The 15,436-nt window shown below is 35.3% G+C and overlaps 1 protein-coding gene across 1 annotated transcript in view; it reads right to left on the reverse strand.

The window, feature by feature from the left end:
• Window positions 1-1,026: 1,026 nt before the first annotated feature.
• The window catches only part of LOC104527347 (synaptojanin-1), a gene marked incomplete at its 3' end in the record, with an annotated part of 33,533 nt that continues 19,123 nt past the window's right edge, over window positions 1,027-15,436 (reverse strand). Inside the window, exons 9-14 of the mRNA XM_010171036.1 lie at window positions 13,929-14,010; window positions 10,571-10,723; window positions 7,326-7,491; window positions 5,772-5,795; window positions 1,246-1,437; window positions 1,027-1,111 (exon numbers count right to left, since the gene is read on the reverse strand). Coding sequence (XP_010169338.1) covers window positions 1,027-1,111; window positions 1,246-1,437; window positions 5,772-5,795; window positions 7,326-7,491; window positions 10,571-10,723; window positions 13,929-14,010 — 702 coding nt within the window. The remainder of the gene's footprint in view (window positions 1,112-1,245; window positions 1,438-5,771; window positions 5,796-7,325; window positions 7,492-10,570; window positions 10,724-13,928; window positions 14,011-15,436) is intronic.

Consider the following 15,436-nt stretch of genomic DNA (forward strand, 5'->3'; position numbering starts at 1 on the left):
ATGATCTTTCAAGGTCCCTTCCAATCCCTGTCATTGTGTGATTCTGTGAGTAAAACCTAAGAATTTTTCTGGAGAGTTACTTCCTAGCCTAGAGCTCAGTCATCATTGGAAAACAGAAATGTCCATGGTCTTAGATCAAGAAGAAACTTCCTCGAAGACCTAACAGACTACGGTTTTCAGAGCTAGCATTAGATATAAGTGAAAAATATCAGACCTGGAAACAGCATTAACTAAACACAGTGTGAAATCTGGGGACGACAGACTGCTACTTTGTCCTCAAGACTGTTCAAAAGTTAACAGTGTTACAGGTTTTAGGTGCTTTTTCCAATGAGTTAAAGCTTGCTGAACACCAAAAAGCATGCAAAACAGGCAGGCAAAACAATGGACAAAGTAAATACTATCCTAGGACTACACATACAGACTTCGTCACTGGTATCACTCGCCACTGGTAAAAATATGTTTTCATAACCCAGTCTGCTAGGGGTGAAAAATGCAAACTCCACAATCACATATTCATGTAATTCATGGAATGACAGTGAAAACTGACAGTGTGGAAGGAAGCCTTGCTTTTATACACATCAAAATCTGATGCAAGACACTACATAAAGGCATACCAACAATATATGCTTTTGGAAGGAATTTGACAGGACTCGCTGCACCCAGCAGTAGAAGGCACAGAGACCGCAGAACACTACAAGTATTGGAGGCAAATTCCTTCAAAGTGTTAAATGAAGGAAAAAATTGAGGGGCTGCTGAAGGTGCAATCCAAAATATGTCCAAGTACTGACTGTTTGGATCCTTGAGATTACATTATACATGATCTAAGTGATCACAGTTTTGCTAGAGATGAGATGAAGTCTGCAATCCTGGCACAGAAACTCGCAGAGAGAACTAGAATACAGTTAAAAATTAATCCAGACTAGTCCCAACCATTAAAAAACAGGAGAAAAAATATTTTAAATAACATTTTACCCCAAAAAAAAGTGGTATCAACTAAACTAGTAATGTATAGATTGTATCACCTACCTGGCATTCACAATATTTCCTGCATTTAACTCCACCATTTCTTCAAATCCAATGGCAAATATGTCTACAGGCCTGCTTTTGCGATCTGCATTTAAATATTTTAAAAAATACTGTTGTTTATAATTAAGAACCAAGACCTCATATATCTACTTTAATGTTTATGACCTAATTATGAAGTTCAGAGCTTTCAAGAAAAAATTGGTAGAATACAAATCCTACCTTGGAATTCATGAATACCAGCTAACTTTGGTGCATCTAGAAGCCAGTCAGTGAGGGTCTGATTTCTAAAGGCAATACTTCGAAACTGCTTTCCTCCATTCACATTCCACGTCCCAACGCAGACTCTAATTTTTTTCGGTTTTGCATACTTATAAAAGTTTTCACACATACTCTTTAGCACTTTTACAGATGCTGCAAAAACATTTGAAAAGACATTATTTTTATTTTTATATAGAATGTTTCTTCAGAAAACTTGGCAACGAGATTTTTCCCTTAAAAAATGGCAACAAATCCATGCACAGACATATCTAAAGTTAAACTGTGAAAGCAAGATGAATGCAGCTTTTCACAAGGGAAATTGCATTTGCAGACATATTACTTGTCTGAGTAGGATACTGACTGAATGAAAGGCAGTATTAATTTGTTCAAAGTAATATATATATATAAACAATATATGAAAGAAACATAATTTCTCTGTTTTATAGATATTGGCCATTATTTCACCCCATCTGTGATTCTCTATGGAGACCATTATTTTTCATACATGCCAACACAGATATCTTACCTCATTTTCACAGATTACATTTATGAAATTCAATCTCCCTTACAAAAACAACTTACAGATATGTTAATTTCTAGAAGTGTAAAAATGACTGATATACTACATTTACTAAAATAGTAAGGCACATAATTTTATCATATTAAGAGTATGACTATTTAAACCACAAATCTAAATTATTTTTTAGGTCAGCTGAATTCCTAAAATTCCACTTTAGTGAGGAAAGTAGGCTAGGATTCAAAACAATTAAACTAATTTCTCTGTCACACTAGCCTTTCTCTGTGCCTTGTTTCTATCTGCCAGATGGGGGAGAGAGTAATGACCCATCTGTAAAGGGCACTGTGGGAAACAAACAAACAAAAAAAGATTATTCAATAGTCAGACACTAGAGTTACAGAGGTTTTAAAAAGTCCCTTCATAAATCAGCTGCATAATATACTCATACACGTATATTTCATAATGCAAACAGATCTGAATATATTTTTAAATTATGCTCCTTTTCTTTTTTAATCTCGGTGGAATAAAAACTGCATCAGGTGTAAAGAGTATTGTATGCATTGTATTTTACCTGAGTGATATCAATTTACCTATTTTGAATATTCTCATGGTTACGAGACTGTGAGAATCTTATAAACAATATTAGATTGAATTCCCTTCATTGTATGCTGTCCTGCAAAATGGTCAGCTACTGGGCGTAATATTTTCATTCAAATCCCCAAAATAGTATGATTAGTGAGCTGCTGTTGTCTTTTCAGTTATTCTTTTTTAAGTCTACCACCTTTAAACTTGCTACAGAATCTTGGCTACCCAATTAAAACAAAAATCAGCAATTATCTAGCCCTCACGGTTTTGAAACAAACTGGAAACAACAGAAAAAATAATACATTGTAGTTTTTGTTTGTAAACTCTTTTAACTGATGAACAAATCATATAGCCGTATATGGGCTAACCACATATAGAAGACAATGAACTAACCGGTGTCTCCTTGGGGTACTACAAGCAGATCATCCTTGGGATCATGCTTTCCTTATCACAATCCAGGTAAATTAAGTCAAGAAAACAGCAAGGACCCAACACAATACTTTACACCTTCAGGTAAGAGCCAAATACTGAGTCTAATTCCGAATGTATTTACACAATAGGTAGCAGACAAGTCAAGAAGTCCACCAATGCCAGAAAAGCCTCCAAGGGTCAAGGACAGAAGCTACCCAAGCACCTGACCACTGAAGAGATGCCCATCCAAGAAATGTTGTAGCCACAATATATACAAGCACCCAAATCACCCAAAGGATTAGCTGAACCCAAGGAACCCAAAATAGCATCACAGACAGCTCTGAAGATCTGCACAGATTAGTCTCTCTAGTAACCCTGAGTAAGTTTAAAAGCAGAGTTTGGACTTCTCTCCACTTCTGTTCCTTCTTCCTCTTTTGCAAATTCAGCAATTTTCAGCTTAATTCAAAATATTACTCCAAATAATAATTATTTGCTATCAAGTAACTTTTAAGAAAAGCTGCAAAATTGAATTATTGCCTATTTAACTCCTGGCATTGTCATTAACCTCTAATGTGAAAAATCTTATCGGGACAGAATTTAACTTTATAAGTGAACTGACAACATGATTATTACAAATCTGAAATTCATACCTTTAAACTAGCAAGATTTCTAAATTGTAGGATGATTCTTTTTCTAAATTAGAATACATAAAAAAGAAAAAAGATTAAATTTTCATCTGTTTTCCAAAATACTGAGTGAGCCAATTGTTTTTCAGAGCTCCTGAGTCTCCAGCATTCACTATTTTCCTATAGATTTCTAGATATTATCTTTTCAGCAAAATTGTGTCTCACTAACAATGTTAAAAATCCAATCAATTACATCTGCTGTTATTCTGCAGCAGAAATATTTTAACTGCTGTTCATACTAGGCAGGCAGACATCTGGAAATCAGTTCTACAAAGGGAATATTAATTTAAAATTCTTGGTGGGATATTTTGTGCAACTGAACTTGACTGAACTATTTTGCTACAACATCTAAATTACTGTAGATATGTTTCTATATATGCAATTTGTATCCAGATGAAACCCACAGTGAAATGTTATATCAGGAAGTTAAAATTTAATAGTCGACATGTATGACTCTTCATGAGTTATAAGGTAGGCTGATATAGTCTAGATGTTACCACCATAAATGACAATGTCACTGTTTATTCCAATGAACAGTTTTTAAGACTGACAAAACGCCCATGAATCAATTAATTTCGGGTGTACATTACCTGTGATTTAGATTTCACTGTTTAAGTACTCAGTAAGAGTTAAGTAGACACACTTATAGAAAAAGCAAAGCTGAGATGAACGTAAAGGGGAAAAAAAAACACTTAAAGCTCAAAAATACAGATTACAGTTGAATTAATTTTCCAAGTGAAGGAAAAAACAAAACAAAACAAACAACAAAAAAAACCCAAAAAACCAAAAACCAAACTTCAAACACTTCAGATGTATTTGAACGCCAATCTAGCCAACCACAAGTCCTCAAGCCTTTCTTCCAAGGAACATCCTCTGCCAATCTTCAGTACCCAGGGCTAGTGGCTACTACCTGAGCACACAGGTTCAGGGGATACTGTGCACAACTTTGCTATTCTCTTAAAATGGGAGACTTGTCTGAACAATTATTAAAAGTTTCTTTGTTTCTTTCCCTCCTCCTCTCCCTTTGTCTTCCCAGGTATTAAGAAAGTACTTTTTTCCTCTCACCCAGAAAAAAAGCACCTCCTCTGACTTCAATGAACCTACTTCCAAGAGTTAGCACAATGAACCTTACTAAGGCGATAGCTTAGAAATGGCCATTTAAATTTTCTCAATACATAGTATAATCTGAACATAATGAGCATAGGGAATATTTTATTTTAAATAATAGTTTCTGTGAACAAGGAGATGAGGAAGTGTTGCACAGCTGACAAATACTTGCAGCTCTCCCGTCAAAATATGGAATATGTATATATCACATCTCCCCAGATGGAACAGCTTCATGTAAACAGCTTAAGTTACAACAAAAAGGAGAATCTCTACTAAGAATTAGAAAATTCTGAAAATAAAGTTCAAAGGCATTATGTTGCTTATGTTGCTAACTTACAATGATAATAACTAAGAGTTTTCAGAAGCTTCTTAAATTGCAGAGATCTTTCATGTCATTTTCCTCTATCTAGCTCATCTTTACACATTCTTACTATGTATCGCTTCTTCATGTTTGTTGAATCCTCCAAAGCCAACCTCTCACATTTTAAGCCAAACATCACATTTATCAAGATACCACCACAGTGTTTCAAAGTAGATTAGGAGTTAATTATAAAGTCCCCTTTTCAGACCTTCTTTTCATCAAGAGTTTTAACTAAACTTTCATGTTGCATCGCATGCAGAGGTAACTACCTCAGTGGTTTTGATGTTACTTTTATTCCATTAAATGTGTCAGCAAGATATTTCAGATCATTCCAGTATAACATTAACTTTTGCTGGGATATATTACAAAACCAGTCTGTCTCATGCAAAAGCACAAGCAGTTGAAGCCTTCTAATGGCAAATAAGATGAAGTTACATATTATACTGAAGAATTGTACCTCTTATCCTAAAGAAAACATTTAGACAAAACAAAAATACAGAAGCTCCCAAAAAAGCAAATTCCTTCAGAGCTAGAATAAAGCATTTGCAAAAATAAACCCCAAAGAATTGGCTGCCTCTTTTCATAACTCATACCCAAGTAAAACTGCAACATATTTCATCCATTATATTTTCACTTTTCTTGTATTAAAGAGTTTTTCTTGGATTAAGGGATTTTGGGGCACAGGAATGTCAGATCCAAACACTACTAGGAAAATGCGAGCCCACAACCAGTATTATGCAAATAGCAATAGGCACAAGAAAAAAGCCAGAGAAGAACAATAGCTGCTCAAATATTTACAGCTTAATTTACTATACTATACCTGATTGTAATGATTGTTCTGAAACTACGGATGCAGTAAGAAGGAAACAAGAAAAAAATTAGTAAAATAAGTAATTGTTTTTTAAAATTTTCCAGCAATATATGAGAGAACATACTGTAATATACAATTTATGACACCTAACCATTTGCACCAGTTAAAGCACATCTTTTACGCTGCAAAATCTAAAATAATCCACAACAGTACTAACAAATTCTCTTTTCTTGCTTTATTAAAAATGGATTTATGTATGACGAAGTATATCTCTCGTTAACTGACCACCTAGGAGACAATGCAAAGACATTATGTTCAGTGGGAGAGATTAATGTTCCACAGCTGACAGGAGCAGCAAATACTGAAAGGACAGCTTGCATTCACAGAGAAAGTGAGAAGAAATTAAAACAACTTTCAAGTAATTTTGAGGTGAGGTTGATTTAGCAGGTTTCAGAAACAGGAAAAGTTCCAATAACACAAAACCTTGTGGTAAGGAAGTAAGAGGAAAACAGTCTTTCAGATTCCACATGGGAAATAAATAAATATGCACAAGATGAAGACTACAATTGGGCAAGAATTTTTTTTCTTGTGCCACAGATTTGCACTGAAACTTTGACACATTTTTCGCATTCTAGGTTGAGAAGTGTCCAGGAGAATGGGGAACACAACACAAAGGGAAAAATTAAGAATGTTATTAATCCCTAAAAAGAGCAATAACCCATCATTTAGGACACTCACTTGGAATCTTGGAAAGAAGTCTCAAATTTAAGTTCCTTCTTTGTCCAAGAATTTGCCCTTCTATTTTTTATATCCCAGGAGAGTGCTCTAAACACAGCCCTACACCTGGCTCGCTTACTATTTCTCTGCCCATCAGATCTGTAGAAGGATGAGACGTGACCTCTAGTCCCAGGGACCACATAGGCTACACCTCTGCCTGGGGATGCAGGGTGCTGTGGCTCAGCTCCCCGTTTCCCACATGTCCACATGGCTATGCTGCCTAAGCAGAGTCTCTTATTGAAGTCTCTCTGATTTTGTTGTAGAATTTCACCCAAAGCCTGACAAGCTTTTGTGGTGCACATATTTCCAGAAAAGACTTCTCAGAAAAAAATATTTTGTGATGGTGAGAATTTCTTCACTGACATGACAGATCAAATTAAGAAAGACATTTAGCAAGCAATAAAAAATCCTAATGTTTTAATGAATCAGGATTTTTTTTGCCCCTAAATTTAGTATGTAATTGTCATGATTAACACTTGCTATAAATGGATTTGAAGAATTGAACAGAACATATCTAACATGCATCTACTGTAAAGTTCTGACAAATACGCTCCACAAATATTTACCTTCTACACCACCAGACATCAATAAAATATAAACAGTAAAGAAATTACTGCAGCATGTTAGTTTGCTAATATTAGTAAAGCAGAAGTTAACTTTCATCTTTTAATAAGCCAACAGAATATAAAACAGCATTTATACTTTCCAATATTGCTTTGAAAACAGACTCCATACATCTTTCTTACACCAAATAGTTATCAGATTAAAATCCTGAAAGACACATACCGCGTAAACTGCTGGTGGTTAAGAGAGCCCGTGCTTTATCTGCTAAATCACTATTTAGGGTATTTCCCAATAACAAAACATCAATGGCCTCCTGCTTGGAGCTATCAAAAAAGTTATTTTGAATCGTTCTGGTCACAGAACGAGCACCATCCTTCAGCTTTCCAGCCTGTTAGGGAGGAACACGTATAAAATATTTTATGTTGGACATTGCTCACAAAAACATTGCTAATATTCAGTAACATATTTGTAAACTGCATTAATGATTTTAAAATCTAAGACAACTTCCTTCCTTAAGTGTTAAATAAAATCTTCTGAGCCTACCATACTATGTGTGCTTTTTTTCCAACTGCTAAACAACACAGTCTCACTTTCTAGGCATAACTAACAAGCAGATTATTCAAGTTTAAATTATTTAAATTAAAGAAAATACTGCAGGGAGGGGAATATTTTTTTTTCCCCCTAAACCCTTGGTCTTCAAAAGTTATATTGATATAGTGCCATGTTTAGACTATGATACAAGATTTTGGGCTTTTCCCCAAATAGTGAGAGATGAGCAAGCACTTGAGTCCAGATGTCATGATACATGAATATGTATGTAAATGCACATATAAGCATATTAGATCAGAACTCACATTCTGAAATATCCACATAAAAAAGGGGATAGCTTCAACTTATTAAGATCCCCTTAACTTTTTAAAATAACATGCAAGTCTCATGCAGTATCCCAGAAGGAACACATACACTAATCCATAGCTACATACATATGAAGACGCTGTCACTGCACCTAAGTGGCACAATTGAACAGTGCTCCAAAAGAACAGTGTCCAACTACCTGAACTAAACAAGAATCTCCAAGAGATGTACTGCTACTACAGATACCGTATACCTTGTCATGCAGTTACATACTTGATTCAAAAACCAGCAGTGTTAATCTCTGTACACAGCACTGACAATGATTTCACGGGCACAAACACATTTTCTTGATTACATGGTTTATTGTGTCTTATGCAGTTATGTGTATTTTACCAGTGAGGTGTATGTAAACACTTGCTATTACATTTATATGAAATACAGACTGTAATCCATCAGGGATGCTGCATGGTATTGTATTATTATAAAAAAATATTCAAAGTTTACATGAAGGTCTCTTAAACGCCCAAGAAAAAAGACAAAAGCTTAAGAGAACTACAAAACCAACCCATCATTTACTTCTATAAAAAACAAGAAAGAAACTACTCTTTTGTCAAAGATAAGTAATAGTAAATTGGCACCATGATCTTTGGAACACAATGTGGATGAGGTGTTGGGGAGCCTACTGTCGCAATAGGTTTTTAACAGGATGCTGCTCCCTTTCTGTCAGACAATGTGTAACTTATGACATGATCCAAAAAAATCCACACTCACCATTCACATATCAGGCAATTAATTGAAAGGAACCCAGAGAAAGCAAAAGAAAGAGTAGGTAAGGAGTTAGATGTAACAAGTATTATAATAATTTTAGAAGGACTGTTTTTCAGTATAGAAATCTACTAACGCATTTAAGGTTAAAATATTTTTTCTCCTATCCTAAATTTCCATATTTTTACTGATAAGTTCTCTTGGACTTTGAAGAATCAAACTGATGAGCAAGAAATGGAAGCATTTCAAACATCAAACTTTTCATTTGAGAAATGAGAATAAGAATTGCAACTTAAAAACTACATTTTAAAAAATATTATCAGAGTACTCAAGAAGATATTGGGTAGCAACCTGCTCAATTTTTATTGAAAGAACAGCAAGTATTGTAAGGCTTTGCAAATATTAAAGATCCTCTTCAAACAGATGGACTTCTACTGAGGACACTGTGTTTGATCTATGAGATGCAATACTCATAACAGTTGTACCAGGGCAGAGATGCTTGGGAAAAATGACTGATTATTCTGTATTATTAGAAAGACAGCAGAGTAAACGTATACTGTATTTTACATATTAAAAATGGAAGTGTAAACACAGTAAATGCATTTTACACAATAAAAAATAAATAAAAAAATCTAAGTAGCCAAATGAATGGCAGAAAAGTATTCATTTAGGAAAAGGAACAAGTAAGGTTGCATGAGAAAGTCAGGAGAAGGGGGTACACCCCATAAAATACTTACTGTAGTTTTCCTGACGGTATGCGTGACATTTTTGTAAGAAAATAAAACTAAACATATTTAACCAAATTCCACTCTATACTAAAATATAAGCAATTCCCAAATGAAAAAGTCTTGTATGCACCAATTAAGGACAGAAGAAGCAACAAGTCTATTCTACTTATTTTATTTTTTATGTAGCTTACTGCGATGCCTTGTACACATGCAGTGAAGGACCTTGATATGGTTTGAATGAACAAGTGATGGAAAAACAAAACAGTTGACTATGAGTACATAGTATAAATATTGAATGAGAAGCAGTGCATTCTTGAATAAAAAGAGGAGTATGAAAAGAAATTCTTGAAGGAACTAATGGGAAAAACTGCTATGCTCAACATTTGTTTGTCTTGAGAGGTATCACCTGATAAGTGAGAGAATTAAGAAAACAAAAAAAGCAATGTTGTTGGAAGAAAAATAAAAGACAGCAGCAGAAAATCTGAACAACTCGGGCATCAACAAAGACAAAACAAGTTGAAGAGAACAGAGAATTACACTGTCATGTAGCAGGGAATTGTTACCAAAACATTAGAAAGCAAGGTAGAAACAGAATTTGGGTTTTTTTCAGTAACTGCAAAACTAAAAAGAAATAGCTGGAGGAACATGCAAACAAAAACCACCCAGCTGCAACCTGTTAAATTTTAACACTGTTAATAAACAGTAAGAGCATGAACAACAATGTCCAGTGAAATGCATTTTAAAAGAAAAGAGATATAGTGAATGAAATTGAAACAGCAAGAGGCAGAGGTATAAAGAGAAAAACTAAAAAAGAAACTAAAGCTGATTTGAATATGCATTTTTCTGAACTATGGTCTAAAGAAATAAAAGTTGTGAGCCTCATCCTTTCCTACATAATAGTATTACCTGGGAGGCATGGGCACGGCTGAGAAAGGATGGATTGAAAAAAGATCTGGTTATCAACATAACCAACCTTTTTATAGTTTTGTTTTGGGTTTTTTTAGGATTACAACAAAAGTACATTTTAAAAAAGAAAATTTCACAGTTGTTATATTAATAACAGATTTTTTTAAAACTTATGCTGACTACTGCTAAAGTTTTTAATAAAATGTACTTTACCTTAGCTTTTCCTTCAAGGGCACCAGTTCCAGCATAAATTTTACTGACAGAATCACCATTCACAGACCACATGGATCGGAAAACTTCCTGAAAGCGAGTAACCAACTGAGGCTTCTCAGCTAATCCTAATACCTCCAGTTGTTTTGTTAGCATCTGCAATAGTTGAAAACAACATTTAAAAAAAAAAAAAAAAATCTTTAAATATATTTATTAAAAGGCACATCATATTTTTTCAGCATATATGTACCAAAAAAGTATCTTTGGCTTATGTGTATCGTTCCGAACAAACTGACACCATGTCACGTTTGAAAGGCTATATTGTACATGTAACTTTAGTACCAGCACTTAATTTTCTTTTCAAGATAGGCAGTAATAGAGGAAAATAATTATATAGTTGATTTGTAAATATTTTCCTCTAAAAATTCACTATTTAACAAGGTAAGCTATTTTTGGTTCTCAAGTCTTTCTACTCACGTAATTTAGAATGAGAACAATTCATGTTCTTCCCAAAAAAGTGTAATACCAAACACACTGACCTCTATTATCAAATGCAGCAGCCACAGAGCTCTGTGATCAGTGAAACAGCAATGGCTTCTGCATTCATTCTGTTCGCATGAGTAACACACTGCAACCTTTACCCTTACAATCAATATTCCCAAAACAATTTTCCACTATGCCCAGTCTACATTAAAGGTATTTAAACTGCATACATATAATACATATAAACATATTATTTATACATTTAAATACATTACTTAAATGTAGCTTTATGCTCATGGATGCAGAATGAGAGATAGTACGCTGTTTGAAAACCTGGTTTATGAAATACTGATTATTTTTAAAAAGTCAAGTAAGTTTCTAGTGTTTGTGGCCACCAACATAATACTGAAAATAAATATAAAAAATTAAAACTAATTTAATAGGCCATTTTCAAGAGGTTTTAAAAATCTTTAAAACCTTGAGGCGTCCAACAGCAAGAAGGAGTCTAAAATGATGAACATAAAATCACATAAAGGCAAAATCCTAAAGGTTGGGTAGGAATTAACAAAACTTATAAAAGGAAACTAGTAGACAAAATTAAGTAGAAATAAACATGAAAAGAAGCTTCAGATGTTGGGTCTTTCATCTTGTAATTTGAGGTTGCCATCCAGAGCTCACTACTTGTTATATGAAGTATCTATCAATGTTAAAAAAGTAAGAATTTAAATATCTCATTTAAATTTAATTTTAAAATTAAGTAAGCAGCTCATGAGGATTTACCATTTTGCTTCTTCTTAATTAGTTTTAGATTTTTTGCTCTTGTATTTTAGCTGAAATTGTAATTTAGCTCTCACCAAGGAAGAATCTGGCACACCTGGTCTAAAAAACATTATGCTATTTAATCCAGTTCTTAAAGGATAAGAAAGGAAAAAATAGAGCTGCAAAGCTAAGTTTGCCCTATAAGTACTATACGCATTAAGAGCATATAAAGATTTGTTCTGATGCCCCAGAAAACTATTACCAGTAAAACACAGGAGACAATGTTTCTCATGGGTCATTTAAGATAAGCTAATTGCTTACTTCAAGCTTGCATTTCTATCTACAGCAAACTGTTAAACTCCAGCAAACAGATTTCGGACCAGGAAAGACTTTAAGGTAATCATTTGTCTCTCCCATGGCAAAGCCAATACAGGATGGGCAGACAGACAAACTACATAACTTAATCCAATGCTGGGAGATTTTCAAAGCATGCTGCTACTCTTTTCAATGCACAGTGAACTACAGAAAAGAGTAAGAATTATTTTTCTTCATTTTAGTAATTAAAAGGTGTGACCCCCTACAGTAGAAGCAGAGCTGAAACAATGGAGAAAAAAGGCATCAGATCTCTCCATTTGTGTTGTATCTGCTATGTACTCATGCTGAATGATAAGAGAAAAATGTTCAGAGTATTTGTGTGAGGGTAAACAGTTCAGTATGCCATTTGACTAAACCATCAATGAACTTGGTAAATGCACCAGCAAAGCATTACATACGTGAGGCCGCATCTGGAATATTGTGTCCAGTTCTGGGCCCCACAGTTCAGGAAGGACAGGGAACTGCTTGAGAGAGTCCAGCACAGAGCCACCAAGATGATTGGTGAGGGGTGTCCTAATTAATGTTTATAAATATGTAAAGGGCGAATGTCAGGAGGATGGAGCCAGGCTCTTCTCAGTGATGCCCAATGACAGGACAAGGGGCAATGGGTGTAAGCTGGAACGCAGGAGGTTCCGCTTAAACTTGAGAAGAAACTTCTTTACGGTGAGGGTGATAGAGCACTGGAACAGGCTGCCCAGGGAGGTTGTGGAGTCTCCTTCTCTGGAGACATTCAAGACCCGCCTGGATGCCTTCCTGTGTGATCTCATTTAGGTTCCTGCTCCGGCAGGGGGATTGGACTGGATGATCTTTTGAGGTCCCTTCCAATCCCTGACATTCTGTGATTCTGTGATTTTCCAAAATTGGCAGTGTTTGTTCTATAGCCAACAGATTTTGCACTTCTCACAGAAATTCTTCCTGTAAACACTAAAACAAGATTTTAATTAAATAAAATTCAGAAAACAAAAGAATAATCTTTTTACTTAGTTTGATGTTTCAGCATCCAGAATTTTTCATTTTTAAGCATGCTAAGGATTTTATCTTTAAGAGTCAAACTTAGCTTATTAAGGTGACTGGAGCTGTCAAAAGTTTTTCAGAGCTACTCTTTTAGCCCAGTCAGTACTATTTTACTCCATCAATTCCTATCAGGTTCATGTGTTCAAGCTCTACAATATAAGCCTGCAGGCTAGAACCTCTGTTTCATTACCAAGCCAATATTCTGAAGCACAACCCTGCAGGAGGACTGAATCCCACTGTTAATTCCCAGCTACTCTATTTGAGTGTGGCTAAAGCCTCAACCATGCTATTGTCCCATGGAGAATTCGCGGCCCAGTGCTGTGAAAATACGAACACACAGTACTGTCAGGTGCTAGGAACAGTGATCCTGTATGCTGAAGAACGTGATCTCAGAGTAACTGTGAATGCAAGTGTTTTTGCGAAGGACTGCAACACTACTACCTCTTCCAGAATTGCAAGCTTGAACCTTAACAGACATAAGAAACTGACACCTAAAAAAGAACGAACATTCTTCATAATGTTGCGTGACTACTGTTTAATTACAACTACTGCTTCTGTAACTGCCAAGATCTGGTTGCCCCAGAACAAGAAAAGTATCACACTACAAATCAAACGGCCATCTACAAAACATTTTAATTCACCTTTCATAGAGAAGTTAAGGCTACTTTTACAGCCTAATTGCTACAGAAGCATCAGGAGCAGTTGTGTATCTGGACACTGTTTTTCTTACCTCTAAGCCAAAGAAAGCCTGCACACTGTTTGTTCTATCCAAACAGTCCAAGCAGTTTGTTCTGACAGTACCGCTTTGAGATCTGTGCCAAGGACAACGAGAGACAGAGAGAGAAAACAACTGAAATAACTCATTTAACACACATATCCTCAACAAAGACAGGGACATCAAGATCTGAACCAGAACAGTAAATCAGGGTATTGTCAGTGCAATGTTACCGTCATCACAAGTATGTTTATAAATGTGTCAGCAATATAGGGTTAGCCCTATATTGCTGACAAGTGTTTACTTTTTGCAAGTGTTGCAAGAGTGTTTACTTTTGCAAGTGTTTACTACACAAAACTAATTTATGTTCTGCAAATAAAATCAGTTTTCCTTCTTCAGTTTTTCTCAATTCTCTTTGCTTGCTCAGTTAAAGTGTTATGCAAGATTAAGTTTTCTTTTCAAACAATCCAACTAACACACTTCCCAAGAACTTCAGAGAGAAATAATAACTTTTAGTTAAAACAAAAATGAAAAAAAAAAAAAAGGACAGTTCTTGGATTTGTTTCACTAAAACAAAAGTAACAAGAATTTGTAATAAAACTAAAGCCAATTTCAACCCTCATTACTTTTTCTTTACTCCCCAAATAAAAATGAGAAATAAGCCTCAACAGATGCTTGAGGCCCTCAGGCACTCTGCACTGCTCCCCTTCATTTGAGAGAAGCCCATTAACTCCTGTTAGAAAGCTCTCAGAAGGATCATAAGGGGGAACATCCATGTTGTTCTTCCCTGGCTATGAGTACAAAATTCTGATGGCTCTCCCAATGATACACACTTATTCTTTACTTTCGTCATTCCCACTGCACACTTTGTCTAATTAAGTCAATAAGGCTTCATCACATTTACTTGAAGATCTAACCAGAAATTGTAGAAAGTTTTAAAGAACTTTCTCCAAGATTACTTTTTTCATTACTATCTCTGTATTTGATTTTAAATACAAAGCAACTTGCTATCTGTGTTAGAAAAAAACCTGACATTCTCTAAAGGAGAACTTATAAAAATTGTCACTGCATCTTTTATTAACACAATTCTTCAAGCGATCACAAGCCAAGACTATTTTGCTTTCGTTCTGTTGTCAGTCTTTTTGATGGGTGATAATATTATTTGAATCTCCATCAAGACCAAATGGTGTTCTCCCAACAATCACATCACTTTTAAAGTTTTTTTGGAGAATGGCCAGTGCCATTTTGAGATGGAGATGAGACCTAAGGACCCTCCCACTAAATCTAATCTTATTCAGGCCTACTAAATGCTGTGCCAGGGGGAATTAAACCCACAGCCAGGTTAGAGCACAGAGTGGCACTGGAACCCTCTTCTCCCCTCCCGCTGCACTATAAGATGAAACCCCACTGCATGCAGCCCAATCCCCTCACTCAACAATTCTCTTTCTCATGGAGAACCTCACTCAGCAGGTTGCTCTGGTATTAATTAAAGGAGGAAGGGTGTGGAAGGAAGAAGAGCAGGA

Source organism: Antrostomus carolinensis, unplaced genomic scaffold (assembly GCF_000700745.2).
Source record: "Antrostomus carolinensis isolate BGI_N321 unplaced genomic scaffold, ASM70074v2 scaffold47616, whole genome shotgun sequence".
Classification (NCBI taxonomy): Eukaryota; Metazoa; Chordata; class Aves; order Caprimulgiformes; family Caprimulgidae; genus Antrostomus; species Antrostomus carolinensis.